This window comes from Thunnus albacares, chromosome 1, assembly GCF_914725855.1.
Source record: "Thunnus albacares chromosome 1, fThuAlb1.1, whole genome shotgun sequence".
In the NCBI taxonomy this organism is placed as follows: Eukaryota; Metazoa; Chordata; class Actinopteri; order Scombriformes; family Scombridae; genus Thunnus; species Thunnus albacares.
This window is the reverse complement of record NC_058106.1, coordinates 21349555-21371219: the sequence shown is the minus strand read 5'-3', so window position 1 is coordinate 21371219 and position 21665 is coordinate 21349555. Positions and strand designations below refer to the sequence as shown.

General features: G+C 41.3%; 1 protein-coding gene across 2 annotated transcripts in view; it reads right to left on the bottom strand.

Annotated features, from left to right (window-relative positions):
• Positions 1-422: 422 nt before the first annotated feature.
• The window catches only part of zfhx3b (zinc finger homeobox 3b), a 344549-nt gene continuing 323306 nt past the window's right edge, over positions 423-21665 (bottom strand). For both annotated transcript variants that reach the window (XM_044349187.1, XM_044349196.1), the window contains 5 exons: positions 17678-17814; positions 16922-17122; positions 12953-13076; positions 6585-12107; positions 423-4923 (listed from right to left, as the gene is read on the bottom strand). In XM_044349187.1, the coding sequence (XP_044205122.1) occupies positions 3191-4923; positions 6585-12107; positions 12953-13076; positions 16922-17122; positions 17678-17814 (7718 nt within the window). In that variant the 3' untranslated portion in view covers positions 423-3190. The remainder of the gene's footprint in view (positions 4924-6584; positions 12108-12952; positions 13077-16921; positions 17123-17677; positions 17815-21665) is intronic.

Genomic DNA, 21665 nt, shown 5'->3' with positions numbered 1-21665 from the left:
TTGTTTCTTAATTTCAGCAATCAAATTAAAGCTAGTGTTAATTTATGATAAAAAGTAATATACAGAAACTAAAATAAAATACAAATACTTATAAGAAAATAACAATACATGTCTGACATTATTTGAAAATTAAAATAAAGCAAACATATTTGAGAAAAACTGTACAACTTAAGAATTTTCCAAAATAAGAAAGTACATATGGACAGTATTTCAGGGAACTGAACTTTAGAGAAGTAGCAAGCTTGCAGACCAAATCTACTGACTTTCAACAGCATGCTGTAGTATTAACACCAAATCACATTGCTCTGCAAGACGTAGCACTTTAAACACACTTCTAAGATTGTGCCTTGTATTCATTAGGGTGAATATATTGGCTATACAATAGTGGCCAAAAAGTAGTTCTTCACAAATTTAAATATGTCTTGGTTTTGGTTTAAAAAATAAAAATTTTAGTTCATCAGTTCATCAGTGAGGGGGGGGGTGGGGGGTACCTATGCACATCCATTTCCATTGCAATAAGATGAAGTGGGTGACTTCTTTGGACATGAAAGCATCCTAACTATTTGAAACAAAGGGACATCTTCAAAAAACCTCCTACTTTTTCCAGAAATAATGCTTTGGAATGAAGACGTCCCTCTGAACCTGTGATCTATGTGTAGAAGTGACAGCCTGCATACACATGGGACAAGTCACTGGTGGATTTCCCAGGAAGGGGGCAACCGCACCTTAGCTAAACAGCCATCATTTCCCTCTGAGACTAGGTGTTTGTTAACTGGCATAAATGTTACTAAACCTATGAGACTCATCAGTACCAGATGTATTATATACATTTTTTTGGTAACCACTATTACTTGCTTAACAAGTGAGCAACAACCTTGACTGGATGGAGGGATTTTCAGCAATGTTCCATGCCAGCACAAAGTGACATGTGGAGGTCACTTTGTTCAGTAACCAATGATGCAAAAATTTACACAACAGTTTACAGTCACTTTAAAAATGAGGAAAAAAATAGATTGTGACAATTAAAAGCAATTAAATGAAATAGGATCAGTCCTTGCTTAAGAAAAATCCATTGTGATATTTGGAATGCACTGTTCTTTACAAACGTCATAGATCATTGGCTTTAAACATTGGTCTGTTCAAAAAGAAAATCGGCAAAATGTCCTTTGGAACATATATTCACAGTCTTCAAAGTTCCGTTTTTGCAACAAGAAAAAAAAAGGTGTTGCAGAGGCAAGAAATTGGTTTATTGTTTGTTTTAGTTAAAGCTTAGCCAAAAGCAAAATGAGCATGCATCTAGGTACTTTTTTTTTTCTTTCAAAATTCTACATTAGCAGCAAAACGTATGTCCTTGAAGACCAGACCTTATACATTTTCTTAAAAAAATGGACATTTGAATGTGACAAAAAAGTCAAACAAAGATTAATAACCTCTATCTTACAAACTGCAATGGCTCTGTAACGGTGCTACTCCACAATGCAAGGACAAGGGCCCTTTTTGGTTTTTGGTATTTACGTAAAAAAGCCACCTGTTTGCTTGCAAAGAAGCAAAAACGGCAACTCTGATGCGTACTCCTTTATCTTTTAAAACTTTGTTTTCTTTCCTCTAAAAACAGCAACAAATTCTCAAGTATAAAGAAGCCTCTTTTCTCATCTTTATGCACCGATGGTGAAAGTGTTTAGTCTTTGGATTTTCTTTTTGTCTTAAAGCGTGAGAATTATTATTAGTATTCTTTTTTCATTTTCATTTATGACAACAAAAATGTCAAAATGAAAATAAAGACTGTAGCCACACTACATGAAGAACAAAAGACCTGCTTTGTAGTGTACATATCTACAAACACAGGAGAGCTGAAGAAAAATAAGTGCGAAGAGAGGAACAAGTAGAGCGAGAAATAGGAGTCAGACAGTGATAAGTGCACAAAGGTAACACAAAAATTAAATAAAATTAAATTTTCAATATTTCACCCAAGATTTTTTTCGGTTTGGTTGGTGCATTACCAACCAAATCATAAAATTTAAATAATTCTAAAAGAGGATCCTGCCTTGTCAGGAGGGGCATCTGGGTGAATGTTTCCCAAGTAGTTGAGAAAAAGACAGAAATAAAGTTTAGATAAATTACCTGTCCATAATCTAGTCTATCGGAATGACCAAGACAACATCAAATGAAGCGTCTTAAAGTTGGACAATACAAAAGCTAAATGTACACAAAGTTTTTTTTCAACCTACCATACTGTTTAAATTCATTTCCAATGCAACAATCTACTTAACACCAAAAATGTTCATATCTATTATAAATACAGAAGGTTGTTTTTTTTTTTTAATCAAAACTCTTTTTATCGCCCGTTCTTATGTCTGCAATGCTCTCCTTGTCTGGGTATAATGGAATTGTGATTTCCCCACCTTTAAACGGATTTCTATAATGATAAAATCAGCAAATCATTTGCCCTTTTTGAATGCCCAGAAACAATGCCTTATTAAAATTTCACTCAACTCAAAACTTTCTATTATTAAATCAAGTTCTGAAAGAAAAAAAAAATGCTTATCTCCTGTTGGAAACAAAAGGTGTAAAACATGGATTTCTGTAACAGAAAAACATCAGTGAGCTGTTGACCTGAGAATAAAATAGACATTACATTATTCTTTTACTTTTGCAAGCCATTGGTATCTGAATGCTTAAATAGCAAGAAAATTGATAGACTATTCTCCCATACAGTACATACTGGCTTTTTGTGACTGTGCTATTAAGTAGAAATTAGTACAAAACAAAAAGGACAGCTTGTTGACTCGTATTTCTTCAAAAGGGTTTTTGGGCCATTTGTCAACTTTGAGGCAGTCCATTGCCATACAGTACAGCGTTCCTCTACCATAACCCAAAACATAACTGCAGCGATCCTTTCTATTCTCATATATAGTATGCATGTATTTCAGTTGAGTAAAACAAAACAAAAACAAATAAATCAAAAACAAAACGAAAACCAGCATGTTGATATGGGAAAACAATCCACTAACATTTAAATTTTTGGTTACAAGCTTTGGAATTGCAGTTAGTCTTTACACATCTTTTTCTGAAATTGGTTTGTATACTTTTAATGTATTTTTAACATTGCTGCTTTTTATGTTTTTTTCCATTTGTGATTTTTTTTGTCTTTTTTGTGTTTTTTAAATATTGTCCATCACTGAAAGCTCTTTTACAATCTGATGGAGTCTGTTCCTACACTAGCAAGATTACTACAACTACTACTGTCTTTGACAAAGCCAGGCTGCTGCGGCTCCTCCGCCGTCCTGCCCAGCCTGTCTGCTGACTTCTGACTGCTGTCAGAATCAGACTCGTCGGTAAAGACGTCTGTTGGTATCGAGGTCTGAACTCCTGAGGTGCTCAATGAACTTGAGGTAACCGTTGAAGGTGAGGACACTGGTGGAAAAGAGGAGGAAGAAGAGGGGGGACTGGCATTGGGCTTCCCAGCTAAAGCTCTGGAGAAAGGGGCCTGGGGCCAGGGTTTGCCGGCAGCTGTGGTGTTGAGTTGGGTAGTAGAGGAGGAGCACAGGGAAGAGGAGACAGCAGAGGATGGCATGGTAGCTGATGTTGTTGGCGGGGTAGGGGGGCTGCTGATGGGATGAGTGGCAGACTGCGAGGTAGATGCGGTGTTAGGATTGGGGAAGCAGGCTGAAGAGTGAGGTAATAAACTAGTAGCGTGCTCTTTGGCATTTCTGGCTGATCGCTTGATTGTTCTGTGTTTGTGCAATGCCGATTCCAGGTGTTGACTGAGTGCTTTCTCCCCATCCAACGTAGTGTCACAAGCCAGGCAGTCATAGAGACTTCCAGCTCCTGCACCTACGCCACTGGGGACACGCAGCAACATCTCTTGCAGGTTTGCCACAGACTGACCGAAAAAACAGTTAGATTTAAGGTGGGTAATAGCCGCTTCTTCCTTGGTGAAAACTGCTTGACACTTGCGGCATGCCAGTTTATACTGCACCTTGGGGACGATGAATTGGTCTAGATGGGGATCCACAGCTTTGCCATCCATCTCGTTCTGCTCAGAGGGTACTTTATTATGAGAGGAGGAGGAAGAGGAAGATGTGGGGGGTTCACTATGGGGGTTGCCCTTTTGCTCCTCTTTTTTCACTGGATCTTTGGCAGATTCTTTGCGATCCCCCAAGGATTGAGGGGGAACTGGAGTTTGGCTTGCCTTGGGTTGCTGGATCTGCTGAAGCTGCCGCTGCTGCTGCTGTAGTGCTTCCTGCAAGCTCTGCTGATATTGCTGGTAATGCTGCAGCAGGGACCCTGGAGACAGGCCCATCAGTGCTTGTGACAATGCTGGGTTGTAAGGGAAGAGACTTTCCATACCATACATTGGTTGCAGGTAGCCCCCTTGGAGAGCCCCGGGGATCTGAGGGGTGTAATAAGGGGAAAAGCCAGGCATGAAGTAGGGCAGGAACTGGTTTGTGAGGAGGGCTGTGGGGTCAGATGCCAAAGCAGCCTGCAGGGCCTGAAGCTGGGCAGGGTCTACCACATACTCCATACCAGGTGTGGGCATAGAGGTAGCAGGTACAGCTGCTTCAGGTTTTTCCTTCTTAGCGCTGGCAGCAGAAGTGGAAGGGGCAGGGGTGCTTCCAGTTGATGATGGGGTTGAGGGCTTCTCTGCCTTTTCCCTGGACTTCTCCTTCTCTCTTAATCTCTCAGTATCACGTTCTTTGGGGAGTTCTTGCCGGGAGCCGGACTGGGTGGTTGAGGAAGTGGAGTTGGATGTGGAGGTGGGGCTTGAGTGGGAAACAGATGTGTTGGTCTGGGCTGGGCTGGATGCGGCCAGAGACGATGAGGAGGGAGGCTTGTTGGGTAATCCAGATGTGGGGAGGCTAGGTGAGGGAACACTGGCACCAGGCATGTTCAGGAGGTTTGAAGGTTTTGGAGGAGTTAAAGCTGGAATTTTTTCAAATACAAACATACATTTAAGAGTTAATAGATGGATGTACAATTATTTGTTAAAAGGTTATTCAGCTATAACAACAATAGGCTGTTTCATTATATAGTACACAGGAGGAGGTCAATGAAAATAGTTATGTAAATGATAATAACCTCATGTAATCTTCAAAGTCAGTCAGAGTGAGCCATTTGTTCACTCTGTTGTGGCATTTGTGGGTCTAACATTTAAGTGGTGGAAGTTAAAGTAGGTTCTATGCATAGTGGCACATGTCAACAATGACCTTTGGCAGACCTGTCAACTCTCCCATTTTTCCCGGGTTTCACCCCCTCTACAGCCGTTCTCCTGTTTTGTAATTTTCCCTGGAAATCTCCCGTATTTCCCTTTACACAGGGCTGTAGTGGAGACTAAACGCACATAAATGCCGTTTACCCGCCTTGCAAATTCTGAAATAGCTTTCACGCAAATTTTCATCACTTAACAGCTGTTAGTGGCTCAGACTGGCTTCCTACCACAGTTTCTGTTGTAGCTTCTTGGAGCGCTCATTTTGTTTTCTGTTTGAACATTGTATCCTCATATGAGACACAGAGAGCTGTTAGTGTTAACAAGGAGTGTTGTTAGGAAACAACCATGCATTTTGCAAGGTGTATAGGGTGGACCGTAGTGTTGGTCATGGTGGAAAAAATTATGTTAACCAAAATGCTAGTTCTGTTAAACATAAGCACACTCAAGAAGCCACAAAGAAAACACATCAACCATATGTTTGATTATAGCAGGGCAGGCAGTAAAGGCACCTGGTGATTTGATCTCTGCAGCCGAGAGAGGAAACTTTTTAGATAATGTAAAAATTATGGTCAGGTGGGGTCCCAGATAATCTCCCTTATTTTCAAAGTCCAACGTTGACAATTTACACATTCTACAGTATGACTGCCAATGTAAATTAGTACACATGACAGAACGATTAATAGGAGGAGAAATTATTTTAAAAAGAGTAGAAATATTGTATTCTAGTGCTGTACTGTTATTACTAGATTTCACAGTTAAAGGGTTAGTTCCTATTTTTTTAAGTGGGGTTGTATGAGGTACTTATTCATAGACAGTGTATTACCCATGGTAGATAGCATTTGGCACGCCCCCAGTTTAGAGAAGCAGGCAGCTGATTTGCAGCGTAATACAGTACGCGACATGCATACGAATACGGAAATTCTATGGTTGAGAAAATGTAGTGCCAGAGGAAAGGTGCTGTCTGACGGCAAGGAAAAGCGGTGAAAATATTCTAAATATAGTGTACACTTAAACTAATATTGATTTTTTTTTTTTTTTTTAGGTGGGCCTTTTTTAGGTGGCTAAAATATGTTTTGCTGCTGCCCCATTGCACACATTTCTTAGCTTCCTTGTCGATTCTCCTATCTGCTTCTCCAAATTGGGAGTGTGCCAACCACCATCTACTGAAGGTAATACACTGATTATGGATAACTACCTCATACAACCCTACTTCAAAAAGTATGAACTAACCCTTTAATTACAATATATAATTACAGTATGTTTACTGTAATAAAGGCTGATAATTGTGTAGATTAGTTACAATTTAGTTGAAAAGCCCATCTGAAACTCGAGTTTTAGCTGTATATCAGTGAATGAATACCAAATGATGACATACCTGAATTAGATGAGTTAAAGCTGGAAAGAGAGGGGCTGCCAACCCCTGGCAAAAGGACAGGTGGGATGCCTTGCAGATTTGGATAGGCTGACTGGAGATTCAGCGCCTGCATTGCAGGATTATCGAACATCCCCTGCTGCTGCATGGCCTGCTGCTGTGCCAGTCCTAAAACTTCATTGGCCTTCTTAATGCGGTCCATCTCTTGCTGGGCCATAAGTTGGCGGACAGTGGCTGGGTCAAAGTATTCTTTTTCCTTATCGATCTGGCTGCCAATGGTTTCCTTCACCTTAGAGATGTGTTGCTGGGAGAAAATGTGATCACGAACAGAGAGGCGAGCACTGTACTTGACACCACACAAAGTGCATTCGGTCTTCGGCCCCTCGTAGGACGTCTGATTTATTCCAAAGTGCTTGGCCATGTTGAGCTTTGCCTTTTTCTCCTTGGCACGGGCATTTTGAAACCACACCTGAACCACTCTCTTTGGAAGTCCAATGTCGTTGCCAAGTACCTCACACTCCAGCATAGTGGGAGTCCTGTAGTCGTTAAAACAGGATTTCAACACTTTCAGCTGGAGGTTAGTCATCTGGGTTCGGAAGCGCTTTTGGCCAGGACGATCTCCGCTGTCAATGCTCCTGCTACCTGAAGCTCCAGGACTTGGTGAGCAGGGGTCAGCCAGACTGGATGTCTCACTGTGGTCAATTATATTTTCATTTTCATAGTCCTTCGCATAATAGCTTGTTGCAGGGCTTACCAGCCCTGAGGACATCTGGTCATCATTTTCAAGGATGGGGACAGTGCCCCCAGACTTAGACAGGTAATCACCACTACTTTGGCTGTGCTTCGCATCAGCACTGTCATTATCCACATTGGCCTCATCACCTGTGGTTGTGTCTGTGATGGCTGTATTCACAGAAGAGCAGTCGTCATTATCAAGTTTGCTTGGATCAAAGCTGAGGTTCACAGAGGACATAGCTGCACTCTCAAAATCTTCCATTCCCTCAACTTTAATGGATGAAGGGCTCAGTAGAGCCCTGGGAGACAAATCCATGCCTCTATTCACTGGTGACATGGAAGAGCTTTGTCCATCACTGTTTGTAGGGGCCAGTTGGGAGTAGCTTGATGTATCTAGAACATCCATTTTTATTTGCATCCCCTCCGGTTCAGGTAACATACCAGTGAGAGTTAAATTATAGCCAGCACGTTTGGCTTCATGCCAGTGACGAGAGCGAATGTGTGCCTCAAGGGCAGTTTTTGCTTTAAAAAGAGCTCTACAAAATGGGCATCTACGATGAGCTTGAGCTGGCCCTACTGCTCTAAACTGGCCTTTTCTCTCTCTAGCTCTTGTGTTTTGGAACCAGACTTGCACTACTCTCTTTTTTAATCCTACCTCATGAGCAATGTGGTCAAGCATTTTACGTGTAGGATTTGAATCTAATAAATACTTCTGATAAAGGATCTCTAATTGCTCAGGTGTGATGGTGGTTCTAAGCCTCTTGTCTCTCTGTGGCTCCTCTCCGCTATTTGTGCTGTCGTTCTCTCCTGGGCTAGTGCCAGCTTTCTCCTCCAACTTCCTCTTCAGGGAGTTCATGGTGGAGGTGGGAGTGGACGGAGAGGTGGCAGAACTGCTGGGAATCTGTGGCATTGCCCCAGAGAGTAACTGACTTGCCAGGAGAGGATTGCTGGGATCAAATAGCATGAAAGGCATGTCAATTGGACGGTCAAGAAATTGAGGGTGGATGAATTGATTTTGCACAGAGAGGAAGTGTAATTGCTGGTGTTCCTGCCAGTGCTCAAAAGAGGGGAAGCCAATCTTGCACTGCTCACACTGGTATGGGATCATCTGCTGTGCCTGTTGTGTAGCAGAGGTCAGGTGTGCATTGAGGCTCATGTGGGAGCTTTGAGATGGGGCCTGGCTTGTCTGAGAGGCTGAGGGACCACACTGCTGTTGTTGCTGAGAGAAGGAAGGAGATGAATGTTTGATGGGCTTGGAGATTGTTTGAATCTTCTCTTCTCTCTGAGGTTTATGGTGTTGTGCCTCAGATTGGGGTTGATGCACAATTTCCTGCTTAATAGAGGTTTGGTTTTCTCGTGGATCAGCAGAAATTTCTGGTAGCTGCTTGGGCTTCTCATCATAGAGGTTTGAGGTGGTTGCTGGTGATGCCTCCTCTTTTTCATTGGCTGGGAGGTGTGAGAATGCTGAAGTGGAGGGTGGAAGTGGGCAAAGACTTGAAGAGGAGGGCATTGGGGTGTGACAGGAAGACCCAGAGGGAGTATAACATTCATTTGAAAGATCCAGTGAATCCTCATTTTGGCTGTCATACTGTCCATCCTCGTCTTCATCTTTGTAACACAGCTTCTTTTGATGTTTTATTAGATCAAATATACGCTGGAAAACCAGACTGCATTTTTTGCACTGGTAGTTCAGATTTGAGGTACGGATATAGCGGTCATTTGACAATTCTCGCCTTTCACCTTCTTTTCCCCCTTCACCCTGGTTTTCATAATTCTTCCTTGCCTTCTGACGAGCATTTTGGAACCACACAACAATAACACGAGTGGGGAGGCTCAGAAGGTTGGAGAGCTGTTCAAATTCATCATCTTTAGGATAAGCATTGGCATCAAAGAAGTCTTGTAGCACTCTTAGCTGGTAGTCAGTAAACCTAGTTCTGGATGATCTCTTGCTTCCATAAAAATCTTGTTTCTGAGGTTCAGGGGAAGGAGGTTTAGAGTCAATTTTGGTGTCTTCTAGGGTTGTTGTTGGTGGGTTATTGAAATTGTATGGTGAGTCTTTGTTGCGCTGTCGCTCTTTGAAAAGAGTGTTCCTGAACCAGTGCTTTATGACTTTTTGCTGCAGCCCTGACTTGTCTGCCATCTCTTTAATCTGTTCCTCATTTGGTGAATTGTTGATATCAAAGTACTGTCGCAGGACCCTCAGCTGGTCATCAGTGATGCGTGTCCGTGGCCTCTTATTCTGCTGCTGTAGCATGGCTGGTGTGAGCTGTTGTTGATAGAGCTGAGCCAGGTCTGAGGCCAGGCTTGGCTCAACAGACGGCAACTGGGGAGGCAGCTGAGTGGGCAAGGACTGGAGAGACATGGGCTGCATCATGAGTGGCGAAAAGAGGGGCAAATCCATTGGCATGGGAATTTGTGCCATTGGAACTGGTGGCTGTGGAGTAGATACAGTTGGAGGTGTGAGTGAGGCAGCAGAGACAGGAATATTTGGTGTGGGAGCTCTTTGGGGTGGAGGAGGAGGAGGTGGGGGCGGAGGAGGAGGCGGTGGAGGAGCCACAGCAGCCTCTGGTGTAGGGGGCCTCAGTGGATAGAGTTTATCATAATGCTCTCTGTATTCCTTGGCAAATCTCTCAAGGGATCGAAATGGAAAAAAGGCCTGGTGGATATGCTCCTGGTGACTCTTTAGAATCAGTATGTTTGAAAACAGCTTGCCACAGGCTTCACATTCCAGTTTCTCTAATCCCTCAATGGGGTCCACCACTCTTGTTATCCCACCTGGACCACTTGATCCTGTAGGTCCAGCTGTCTTTTTCTGAGCTTTCTGTTTATTTTCATTGTACTGAATCACTAACTCAAACCCAAAATTTTCCAGCAGGGCTTTGGTTGCATTTCCACGAGCATCTGAAGCAATCCTTGGTGGAGGTAAGCCAGTATCGTGGTTTATATTTATTGAAATATGCTGGATGTCCTTCTTTTCTTTTGGCTTGATGTCTGTAGAATCTTTGTTAACATATTCCTCATTTTTTTCAGTTGTGTCCTTCTCTCTTTGTATTTCTCTGTCTTTCTCATTCTGAGAGGATTGATGCTTCTTTTTTTCAACCTGCTGGAGGAGAGATGCACTCTGCTGCAACAATGCCATCTGCCCCTGAGCCTGTGAGTGAGACTGCTGCTGTTGCTGCTGCTGTTGTTGCTGCTGTTGTTGTTGATGTTGCTGTTGAAGGTGGTGATGCATCAGTTGCTGCTGCAAGCAGCTCTGCTGGGCCTGCTGGGCTGAGTTTTTTAGATCTTCCAGCAGTGAGGAGGTGGATCCTGCTAGACCAAGTGCTGAGTTACTGATGCTGATCTCTGGGTTCAACTGAAATTCTGCTCCAGGGATGTAGAAAGGAAATAGCAACTGCTGCTGTTGCAGGGGGAGAAGTGCATCTGTTGTCATTGGGAAGTGCTGCAGAAGTGCTGGGTTGAATAGCTGTGATTGTAAAAGAGCAGCTTGCTGTTGGAGCTCTTGCTGAAGTTGGGCTTGGGCTTGGGCTTGAGCCTGTGCCAATTGCTGTTGTTGTTGAAGCTGCTGTTGTTGCCCTCTAGCAGACAGCATGTCTGTAAATTTAGACTTTTTTACTTCATGGTTCTCAGATGGTGAGGAATGGCAGCTCACTGAAGAATTCCCCAGGCTTTCGATGCTATGGGTCTGGCTCATGTGGTTTCCTCCAAGAATATTCTGAGCTGTTTGAGACCCAGAAGAACTGTGGTTGGTAGAGCTAGTAGTTGAGTTGCTGGCTGGGCTTGGACTCGATGTTGAAGTGCTGATGCTGGACCCTCCACCACTTGTACCAGTAGCACTTGCAGAGCTAGTGATCCCTCCTGCGGCTTCAAGTTTGGCTGCCCTAGCTTTGGTCTGATGTAGAACAGAGCGCATGTGAATCTCCAAAGTAGAACTCTGGCTATATGCCACGTTACAAGTGCTGCACTTGAATGGCTTGTTGTCAGGGCTGCTGGTAGGCTCAGGCTGACCAGTAGTTGACTCCTGAAGAGCCCTCTTAACCTTGTGCAGGTGGGAGACAGAGTTATAGTGAACCAGAAGAATGTTCTTCTGTGTAAAAGACTCTTTGCATACAGTGCACTTGAAAGGACGAGATGGATCCAAGAACTTCTCCATAGTAAAGTTGGGGCCCTTTCTAAATGGCAAAGCACGTTTAGGTTCAGATCCAGAATCTTCCTGCAGTGAGCCAGAGTCACTACCTGTTGGGCTTTGTTTTTCCTCTGGGTCACTCTCATCTCCCTCTTTGTCATCTTCTCCCAGACTTCCATGCTCCTCACTGAGGGATGGATCACCCATGACCATAATGTCACCATTCATCAATAAGCCACCGTACAGCTGCTGGATATCAGCTTCACTCAGCTCCAGGTGGCTGGTTTCCAAATGTTTCTTCAAGGCCTGTAGTGTTCTGAAGCTTCGCTGGCAGAGGCAGCACATGGTGGCTGCTCTGATCACATGGTACTGTGAATGGAGCTGTAGTTTCTCCACAGTCTTGAAGGCCAAGCTGCATTGGTTACAACGGTACTTGTAGACATGGCGATCTGAAACAGGCAACTGGGGCCTTTTGTTGTGAACTTCATTGAAGTGCATCTGGAGGGAGTTGGAGGACTTGAACACTTGGTTGCAGCCCTTCTTCCAGCACAGGAATCCTGTGGAATCATCCCTCTCCGTTTGTTGATCTTCAAGAGGTGACTTGCGAGCTTCAGCCATTTCTGTAGGGAGTGACACCCCCTTCTCTGGGTCAGCATCTGATACATCTGTGAAAAAATAAACCAAAAGAAGAGAGCAATTCATCAGGTGCCTGCATTTGCAAAGTTTAATATTTTCCACAGTAATATCTATGAGGACATTAAAGCACTCATTGTGTTAACATGAAAAAGCAATGACTAACTATAAAGCCTGTGAATACCAACCATTATTCATATTGTCTTGTTGTGAACAAATGCTTTAGCATGGAGAAGTACATTGGGCCTCATGCAAGAAGCATTCGTACAGACAGATTTGTTCTTAAAATGCACATATGAGTGGTTTAAGAACATTTGTGGCATTCATCAGTTTTCTGCAGTGCAGTGTTTTTACTCTTTGGGAACTTTTTGTGAATGAAACTTGCCCACAAACAAAGCAGAATATGGAGCCTTATATGGCAATTTTAGGGGCTTAGATTATGCTCACATCTCACGAACGCGCACCTCCTCATGAACAGGTGGCATTCATCAGAACAAATATAAGACAAAAATAAGAAAACATTCAATCATGAGGCCCACTGTCTATGAAAAATGTAATGAAACCATTGCCAACACAATGCTTTTGTAAAACTAAAATGACCAACAATACCTGAATAATGATTCTTTACTTAAAGTATAAGTAAAAACTAAGTGACTTCACATTGCACCAGTGTGTGCTTGCATAGTTATAAAGTAATACATTCAACCATGATGACCCAATGATAATATGCTCATGACAGAACACATAAGTGAAATTACTGTAATTTATTTATTTATATACTTTCTAACTTCCAAGAACATTTTAGAAGAATTTTATATATGAAAAAAGAGACCTACTCTAAGTAACTCCCAAATTTCTAACACAGTCAGATACTGACCAACTTGCTTCTTTGTATCTTCAGAGTTCGAGTTGGCTGTGGCATGAGGGGTGTTCTGGGACTCTCTGTCTGGACCAGGTACAGGTATGAACATGCTTGCTGGCAGTACATCAGTTGCTGTCACCTGGAAAAACAAAACACAAAGTAATTCTAGTATTAATCATCTCTTTGTATTTTACCAGCAAGGGGTAAGACAGATCAATACTGACTATTACATTTTTACATTGCACTGAGGATAACTGACACCAAACACAAAAAAATTAAGAGATACCAATGAGTCAATACTGAGATCCTCATACACTTGAATGTTACTATTTTCATATTAATCACTGAGTAACTGTCTGTGTACACATGAATACACACAGTCACAACCATTCTTTTTACTTTGTTTGTAATTTACAAAATGTAAAGTCTCACAAGCCTGTACTTTGTCACGTGCCTTTTTAAAAATGTTCTTGAAGAAACAACTACTGTATTAGGTAAAAGTAGAAAAACTGCATCCAGCCATCTTACAATTAAAAGCTTGCTTCTGAATTCACAGTAGAACAGTTGTGTCAGTTTAATAAAAAATGATTCCATTTAAAAAGACTTGAAAATTAGACTGTTTATTCCTTTATAAAAAAACAATAGAATCAAAAGAAAAACAATTTCATTGTTGATAAAAAGGTGGGCATTTTAAATTAGAAAAAAATGTTTTTTCCACCTACTTTTCTAATTGGAACATTTCAAAGACGAGTAAGTATTGATTGAAAAAGTACAGAGAGAAACCCAGGTTCTGCCCGCTCTCAAAAGGTTGAAGTCAATCATGTGTGAAAGACAGCAACCTCTGTTTATTCCTGCTGCTTTCACCCAACTGTCTTCCTATTTCTCCCTCTGATACCCTCATTTCACCCCCAAAACCTGATAATTCATCAAAATCATTCATTAACAGATACCTATTTAACAATAATCATCAGCTGAAACTGGAAGAGGTTGGAAGATGAGGTCCTGTCTTTTTCACCTTCCTTCAATTAACTTCACAAACAGAGTAATCAGCTTCGCCCTACATGCTGCATTTCAATTCACACTACCCACATCCCTCCTCTTTTCCCTTCTGTTTCGCTGCTGAACCTCAATTTTAAGACGCTTGAACCTCAATTTTAAGACGCTCGTCACACTTCAGTCTTAACCTAAAGACTTATTGTGGTTATCCTGGTAGTTCTCTTAAGTAATATCAAATAAAGGTGTCTCAAATGAGAGAAACAAAAGGGAAAAACAATCTTAAAGAATGCATCCTGGTGGGCCTGCAGTCTCAGTCACTTCCACTTTTAGTGTGATGTCCCTGGTTCAATTCTGGATGGGGACCTTTGTCACATGTCTTTATTCTGTTTCTCCCCATGCATTCTTCCCATTACTCCTGTCACTCAACACTCTAAATTCTCTAATTAAGGGAAAAAATGCCATAAAAAATAGTCTTAAAAAGCAGAGAGGCACAGCTGAGGATATTTTAGCATGTCATATAGCATACAGGCTAAATCCAAATGGAGCAGAATCATTCGTAAGCAAGACAGGTTTCAAGGTTTATCATAACAGTTAACTCTTCCCATCACTAAGACCAACACTATGATTAGTGTGGCCACAAATTCATCAAAACACATCCAGCATTTTTCTTCTGTGTTTTTGTTACATCTCTCCTACTCTTTAAAATTAAAAGTAGAGAATTAATGCAACCAACATGAAAAGTCATAAAACACAAAAAATTGATGATTTACATTACAAAGTGGACTGTTTCTAGACAACTGCTTCATTAGCCGATTAGAGGAAAGAGCAGAGTATCCCAAGGTCACTTTTAATTTGGACCGCCTAATTGGCAAACATAGTTCAAAATGGCTATCATCCAGCCAGACCCAGAATTAATGAAGCACAATTATTTTCATTACCCCTATCTTACACAGACAGAAAATGAAAATGAAACATAGGGGGAGAGAGGGAGGACTTGAGGATATATACAGTATGTTAATGTATATATATATATATATATATATATATATATATATATATATATATATATATATATATATATATATATATACAGTACTATACATATGTACTGTGTTTGAGACAAAGAGGCAAGAGAGACATGGGGTGGGAACGAAAGGAGGGAGGAGGGAGTGCAAAGACGATAGGTGGATGAAGGGTGGGAGAGTGAACGCATCATTATGCATGCTTGGCAAGAAATAAAAGTCACCTATTTCAGAATTAATTATGCTCCTCTCCTTAGACATGTGGAAAGGAAAAGGACCTTTCCATCTGCATTCACCAGTTATAAAAAGGTGCTGGCTTTAATGTGTGTTATATTACTGCTGTTCTGTCACGGTCCTCTTGTAGTGGTTCAGTACATTACTACCTCTATAAAAGAAATAAATATTGCCGTCTACCATACTAATGTGCTTGCCATTTACTTTCTAGATGGGGGATGAAGATGGCCAGGCAGCAGACAGAGCAATGTTTTACTCGGTGATTGTCCAGCAAGCTATTTAACTTCACAGGGTGGAACAGAACAAAGATTTGCTCAGTGATTTACAAGAAAACAGGGCAAATAAAATTTTATTTCCTCTTGATGAACATTAAAGGAAGCAAGGAGAGTATCCTATCTCAGTAGAAAAGGGTCCACCAGTGCACTGCAGCTGATATAAATCTAACTTCAGGACTTGAGAGTCAAAGACCACATGACTATGCTACAAACACTACAAATTGTATATCTTATTTTTTGTAGTGCAGCTGAGTATTGATATAATATTTTAAAATACAGTGTGTTTTCAACACAGTCTATACATGTAATATTTATATGTGACTTGATTTTGGCTAAATCAGTAGTCAGTAGTGAATAATAACATTTCTATTGCCTCCACTTGAATTTCTTAAAGAGGGGAAACTGTTTCTTGTTTGTTGTTTTGGAAATTAAATTTTCATTCATCTCTGTCATAATTATTTTAACATATTCATAATAAAAGGCTTTGTTTTGACTAGCCCACAGGTGATCATAGACATTGTAAGAATGTCAACTGAATGTGAACTGGGAGCTAAGAGACCTCCTTATCTTGAAATCATTAAAAAAAATTTCAAAAACAGATTATGAGTTCCCCTCCCCCAAAAGACTGAGACGAGAGCTGAAAAAAGGCTCTGATGAAAGGCGCATTAAGACAATGAAAAAGAACAGAAAAAATATGCATCTTAACAAGGCCCAATCATTTCCAATGAGCCAATGGGGTTGCCTGCAGCCATTTCACAATTAACAGCATTCTTTGTGTTTGATAAAGGAATAAATGATGGCAATTTAGAGGAAGGAAGACAGGAATAACAATTGTTCACACAGCAAGGCAGCCACTCCAGGGTGAGGGATTGAATAAGAGAGAGTGACTCATCTTCTTGGCATTGCTGAATCCTTACAGTGGTCCTTGACCTGACCCACTGCCTGCAATCTGGCTGGCTGTAATGTGTATAAGTAGCAATATGTTGGGCCTATAAAACTCAGCACAGCACGGACTGGTTGTGGTCTCCTTGCCTCTAACACAAAATATAAATGATTGTGGAGATAATGACGGACACAAAATGGGACAGAGTAGACAGACAAATTGGAATAAGAACTTACATTGGCGCTACGTATACAACAAAGCTTACCCAGGTGACAAGGCCATCCATTTGTTAATCTCTTGTGCTTTTCTCTTCTGCATTCCCTGATATATATAAACTTAAGATAAGGTATTACTGTAAGTACTTATGCATTATATTTGCTATGGCACTGGATGACCAGAATAAACAATATGTACTTGCCATGCCAAGCTAATACATGTCAATTTAACAAAACAAGAGACAACTTCACATTACCTAGGTAAGGAAAAAGATTCAAAAGCATTGTTGGCTGAAAAATGAAAAAAAAAAAAACTGAAAACTTTTCCAACGACAAAATACACACAGAACAAGACTTACTGTGGCGATAAGCTTATCAACGCAGTCAGGCGCTACACTGTGCAGGTGTGTGAGGTGGAACTGCAGATGGATCTTGTTGTTGAGCATGTCCTGGCATAATGGGCAGCGTAACATGGGCTGGACAGAGTGCTGTGTCATCACGTGCATTCTGAGACGATTCAGGTCAGTGTTGGTGAACTTGCAGTAGGGGCACTGGTACATCTGGTTGAAAGTAGATACAGGAACAGAGAAACAGAGAAAGAATGGGAAAAAACAGATCCACAGAGGGTTAATAGGGTGAAATGGCTTTGTGAGAGAAGAGGAGCTGTAGATCAGGGAGAAGAGTGGGGCACCCTTCCCTCAAGCAGGCAGATTCCTCTGATCACAGACAAGTGTGTAATACTGAGCACCACTGAGTCTTGGCACCCACTTCAAAGTGCTCTCATCTGTCAAATACTATATTGATTTTCCACCTTATACACAATTAGCAGTGCAACTGCAGCAGAAAGGCTAAAATAATTCTGAGTAGATTTGAAAAAAACCCTGCATAGTATAAAAAGGGTCAGTGGGATAACTAACTAAAAATTATTAATAGTACATTTTTACATTTCTTCTTTTAATTGATGTGTAAGTTTTAGGCTTATAATGAGGTCTTGGTAATTGAGGATGAGTTAACCATCCGAATCCCTAATTCAAAGAGTTTGAGAAACAGAGTTTTATGAATATCTGAATGCATCAATGGTAACAAAATTCTGTGGTTTGTACAGTAACACTCACCTGCTCTGCAGCCCTCTTTTCAGATGTCCTGGGACGCTTTGAGGAGAGCGGGCTCTCAGAGGTCTCTGAGCGTGAAGAGGGCCTTTTGGAAGGGATCGGGGAATCTGACTGGTGCCGTTCCAAGTGGCCGGACACTTCTGAACATACACATATTCACGCAGACACACATGCACACAAACAGGGAGGGATAAAGGGAGAAGAGCAGGCATGTCAAGACAAGGTGAGGACTTGGCAGCCTGGGAACAGGTCAATCAATAACTGTGGATAAAGGGCTTTGGACTGTCTTTCTTAAATGTGATATAACTGCATTTAATGGGAATTGGGAAGAAAAGGTGTTGTAATACAACTCTTGTTTCCTCATATAAAAATACCACACACTTTTTACTCTTCTTCTCATGCTGCTGCAGAGGGACCCACAGCCAACATGCTCTGATAGGCTGTCCCTTTCAATGTTGGGTTGTCAGGGTAACATACAACACCATAAATAGCTAATACAAATATTAATTTACCACAGGGTGCAGCTTTAGGTTTCACACCACCACATATTTTCAGTCCACATGAGTTTCTAAACTTGAGACATGGTACACAAACATCTCGCGACCTCATCATACAGTATGGATGGTGAGAGATCCACAGTCTAAATCTCTGCTTTAAACATGACTTGTTTCTGTAATCACTTTTAGTCAGATAGTCTTTACCTGTAATGTATTTAATGGGTATTTCAATGTTTTCAGTCAGTTAATGCACAGTATTTTCTTGTCTACAGTCTATAGCGCTAGAATGTTGTTTGTTTGAAAGTGGTCCTGATGTTGTGATACAAGTATATTACAAAGGAAATATATCACACCAAATTTAACACAAAGGTCTTCAACCAAGTCTTTTTACATTTTACTGTACAAGCTATATACAAGAAGGTAATTGTCTTTGTTGTCACAGAATTGTCTACAAGGATTCCTGAGGACGATGGGGACCAGCTTAGGAAGAAGATAAAATTCAGATTTTGGATCTATAACCAATAGTCATTGGTTAGTTCCTTGTTAAAATTGTATTCATTAAACTAAGGGAATCAGGCCATTTTAAAAGGATCAAGAAAAGAATATTTTTGTCAAGCAGTGACTACAGTTTGACACTGCTTCAGAAATCCCTTTGCTCTTTGTTTCCACAAGCAAGTGAATGCCAGTGAAATTATCTGTTTCACTGGTATTTCTGTAACCAGTTAAGCCTTCTCCAACCTCTTTTTAAACCTCTGTGCAAAACTCAATGCTTCCTTGAATGTTGGTAGCATACAACTACAAGCTTTCATTTTACTCAAAGATTTTCAAGACATTAAAACATGCCATTGGGACTTGAAGTGTTTTGCTAGCTCACAACCCTGATCATATGGCTAACCTTTTTAATGCATACAAAGCCAATATTAACAAAATAGAAAGTCTTTTCCTTTCCATGACTGCGGAGCAAGGCCTCACACAAGAGCCCCTGCAAACCACTTTAAAACTACTCCACTTTATAAAGAAAGAGAGAAAGAGAAACTAGAGGTGGCACACAGAGAGGCATCACAGTTGAGCACTCAGTTAAGCTCGGGCTCGAGCGGAGCTAAATCCACATGGAGCCTGCATGGGGGAGCTGCAACGCTTTGTCACCTGTGTAAAGAATTCACTGTGAAACTTAAGGAGGTATCTTGCTAACCCCTAACAAGCCCATAAAGAGTTAAATTTTGCCTGATTTGTACAGTCCTGGAAGGGCAAATTGAGAACAGAGGGCATTGGTAGGGGAGGGGTGGTTTGGCGGGGGGTCAGGTTAAGCGGGGCTGACCACGCTCCTGCTCCAGACATTAAAATGTCAGCTCCAATCAGGACGAGGGCAGTTGAGCTGATTACCCAGTGGGGGACCTGGCTTTGGACAGAGCAGCCTGCGAGATCTCCCAGAGACACCGGGATCAGTCAGGGAGGCCCTATTAGGGTCCAGTCACAGTCAATCCTATTAAACACATCCGCCAATAAACAAAGGGAATGTTAAACAAAAGGAACCTCCCATTCCCTGACATTAACCTCTCAGTCATGGCACTGTCCTCGCCAATTCCTCCTCCTCCTCAACTCTACTTCAGTCCACTCCTACTTCCCCTTAACTCATCTCTCAGGGAAAACAAGGGCAGTCTTGTGTGGACACTTTCACATTTTAACAATTTGGTTGATCTTTTGATTTCTATTCTAAATAGGAAAATCATGACAATATATATGTATTCTTAAGTTTGGGGATTCTAATTCAGTTTGATAATTATAATACCTATTCCTTTAAAACTCATTGCTCTTTCAGTTTTTCCATTGCATTGCACATCATAGTTGCATCTCTGCACCTTGGCCTTTCCTCACTCCATCAGCTGCTTAATAACACTACAGTATACAAAGCAAACTATAGTCCTCAAAGATAGAAGGTAAGACAAAAAATAGGTCTCTTAGTCTTGGGACAAGAAGAAGAAGAGCAGAAGAACCAAACAGAGCTCCACATCCAACACTGTGAAAAATTAATATCAGGCTGTTAAAATAGTATAACAGCTAATATAACTTACATATATGAAAATGACATTAATGACTTTTGTAACTGAGGGAGGGATACGGTGTAAAAAATAAATTTTAAGACTATTTTAATGTGTGCATAAGAGCAGGTAACACAGGGAATGTGCCATAGCTGTGAAATGCATACATACAGTACAGGAAGTAAGCATGAATTAAGTAGACACAAGTATCCTCTCAGCCTCATGATTAAGAGGATAAACATAATTGATTACAAGTATATGCCACTTCCACAATTACTCAATTAGCACCAGAGAGGTGAAACAAGTGGCTGTTTATGCTAAGGGACTGGAGAGCTGCAGAGAAGGGCCCAAACAGGCAGTCTATCTCAGGGTGTATTTATGTGTGTGATAGAGAGAGAGATGGAGAGAGAAAGTGAAAGAGAGGGGGACAGATGAAGGACTTACTCAGATGCAGTCTCTTGTCACGGCCTATTAAGACTCCATAAATCTGATCAATCACTTTCTCTTAAGAATCCTACACCCCAACACCATCACCAGCACCATGACTAACATCCAACTACTGTATCCTGTTTGATGGGGTGATGGAAAAAAATGACCGAAACATTGTAAAACTGGGAATGAAATAGAGATAAAAACAGTTGGACACTGGTATCTGAGCATAGGTGTGCACATGTGAGACAAGCGGATCTATGATATGAACAAGTGATCAGAACCAATGACCACAACATTGGGTCCTGATGGAGAAGGATATAGGACTTTTCCAAGAGCACACGTGCTTTCAAGAAAGAACAGAAAAGGGCAGTCATGGGTGAGATATACTTCAAATGTGAAAAATAGAGGTGCACTTTGGTTTTAACTGTCTAAGGTTACTTCAGTACATTTACAGTATAGTATAAACATACAGTATATTTCTGTATATAAACCTATGTGGTTGGTTAAATTAAAGTTACATTCTTGAAGATCTCCGTTTCGTTCACTTTGGCAGCAATTATAAGCAGTAATTGCAGGTGTGTTTTTGGACTTCACTTCCCAGAGATCCAAACAGTGTCGCCGGTGTGACGTCAGTAACCGTTTACTCACAACGCTAGCAGAGACCGAAAAAAACAGTATGCTGCTTCACACACAAGTGAGCTGAAGAGCAAGTCTGTTGCGTTAGCTCTCCCTACCCTCTCTGGTGGACCAACCACTGCTGGGTGATGAAAAACACGTCACTAACTGTGAGCTGCTTGTGATTTTTCCTGGGAATGTCGCCACCGACACTGCAAATGCAAGGGCTTTCATCAGTGGGCCATAGGCTCAATCATCATTGTGTTACTTTATTTGGCAATAGATAGTGACTTAACAGACATTTATTTAAATGGAAATCTTCAAGATTATTACTTTAACAATTTGTGACTCATTCAGAAGTCTGTTACCCTGACCTATTCTGCCTGGTCATTAGACACAGGGCCCCCA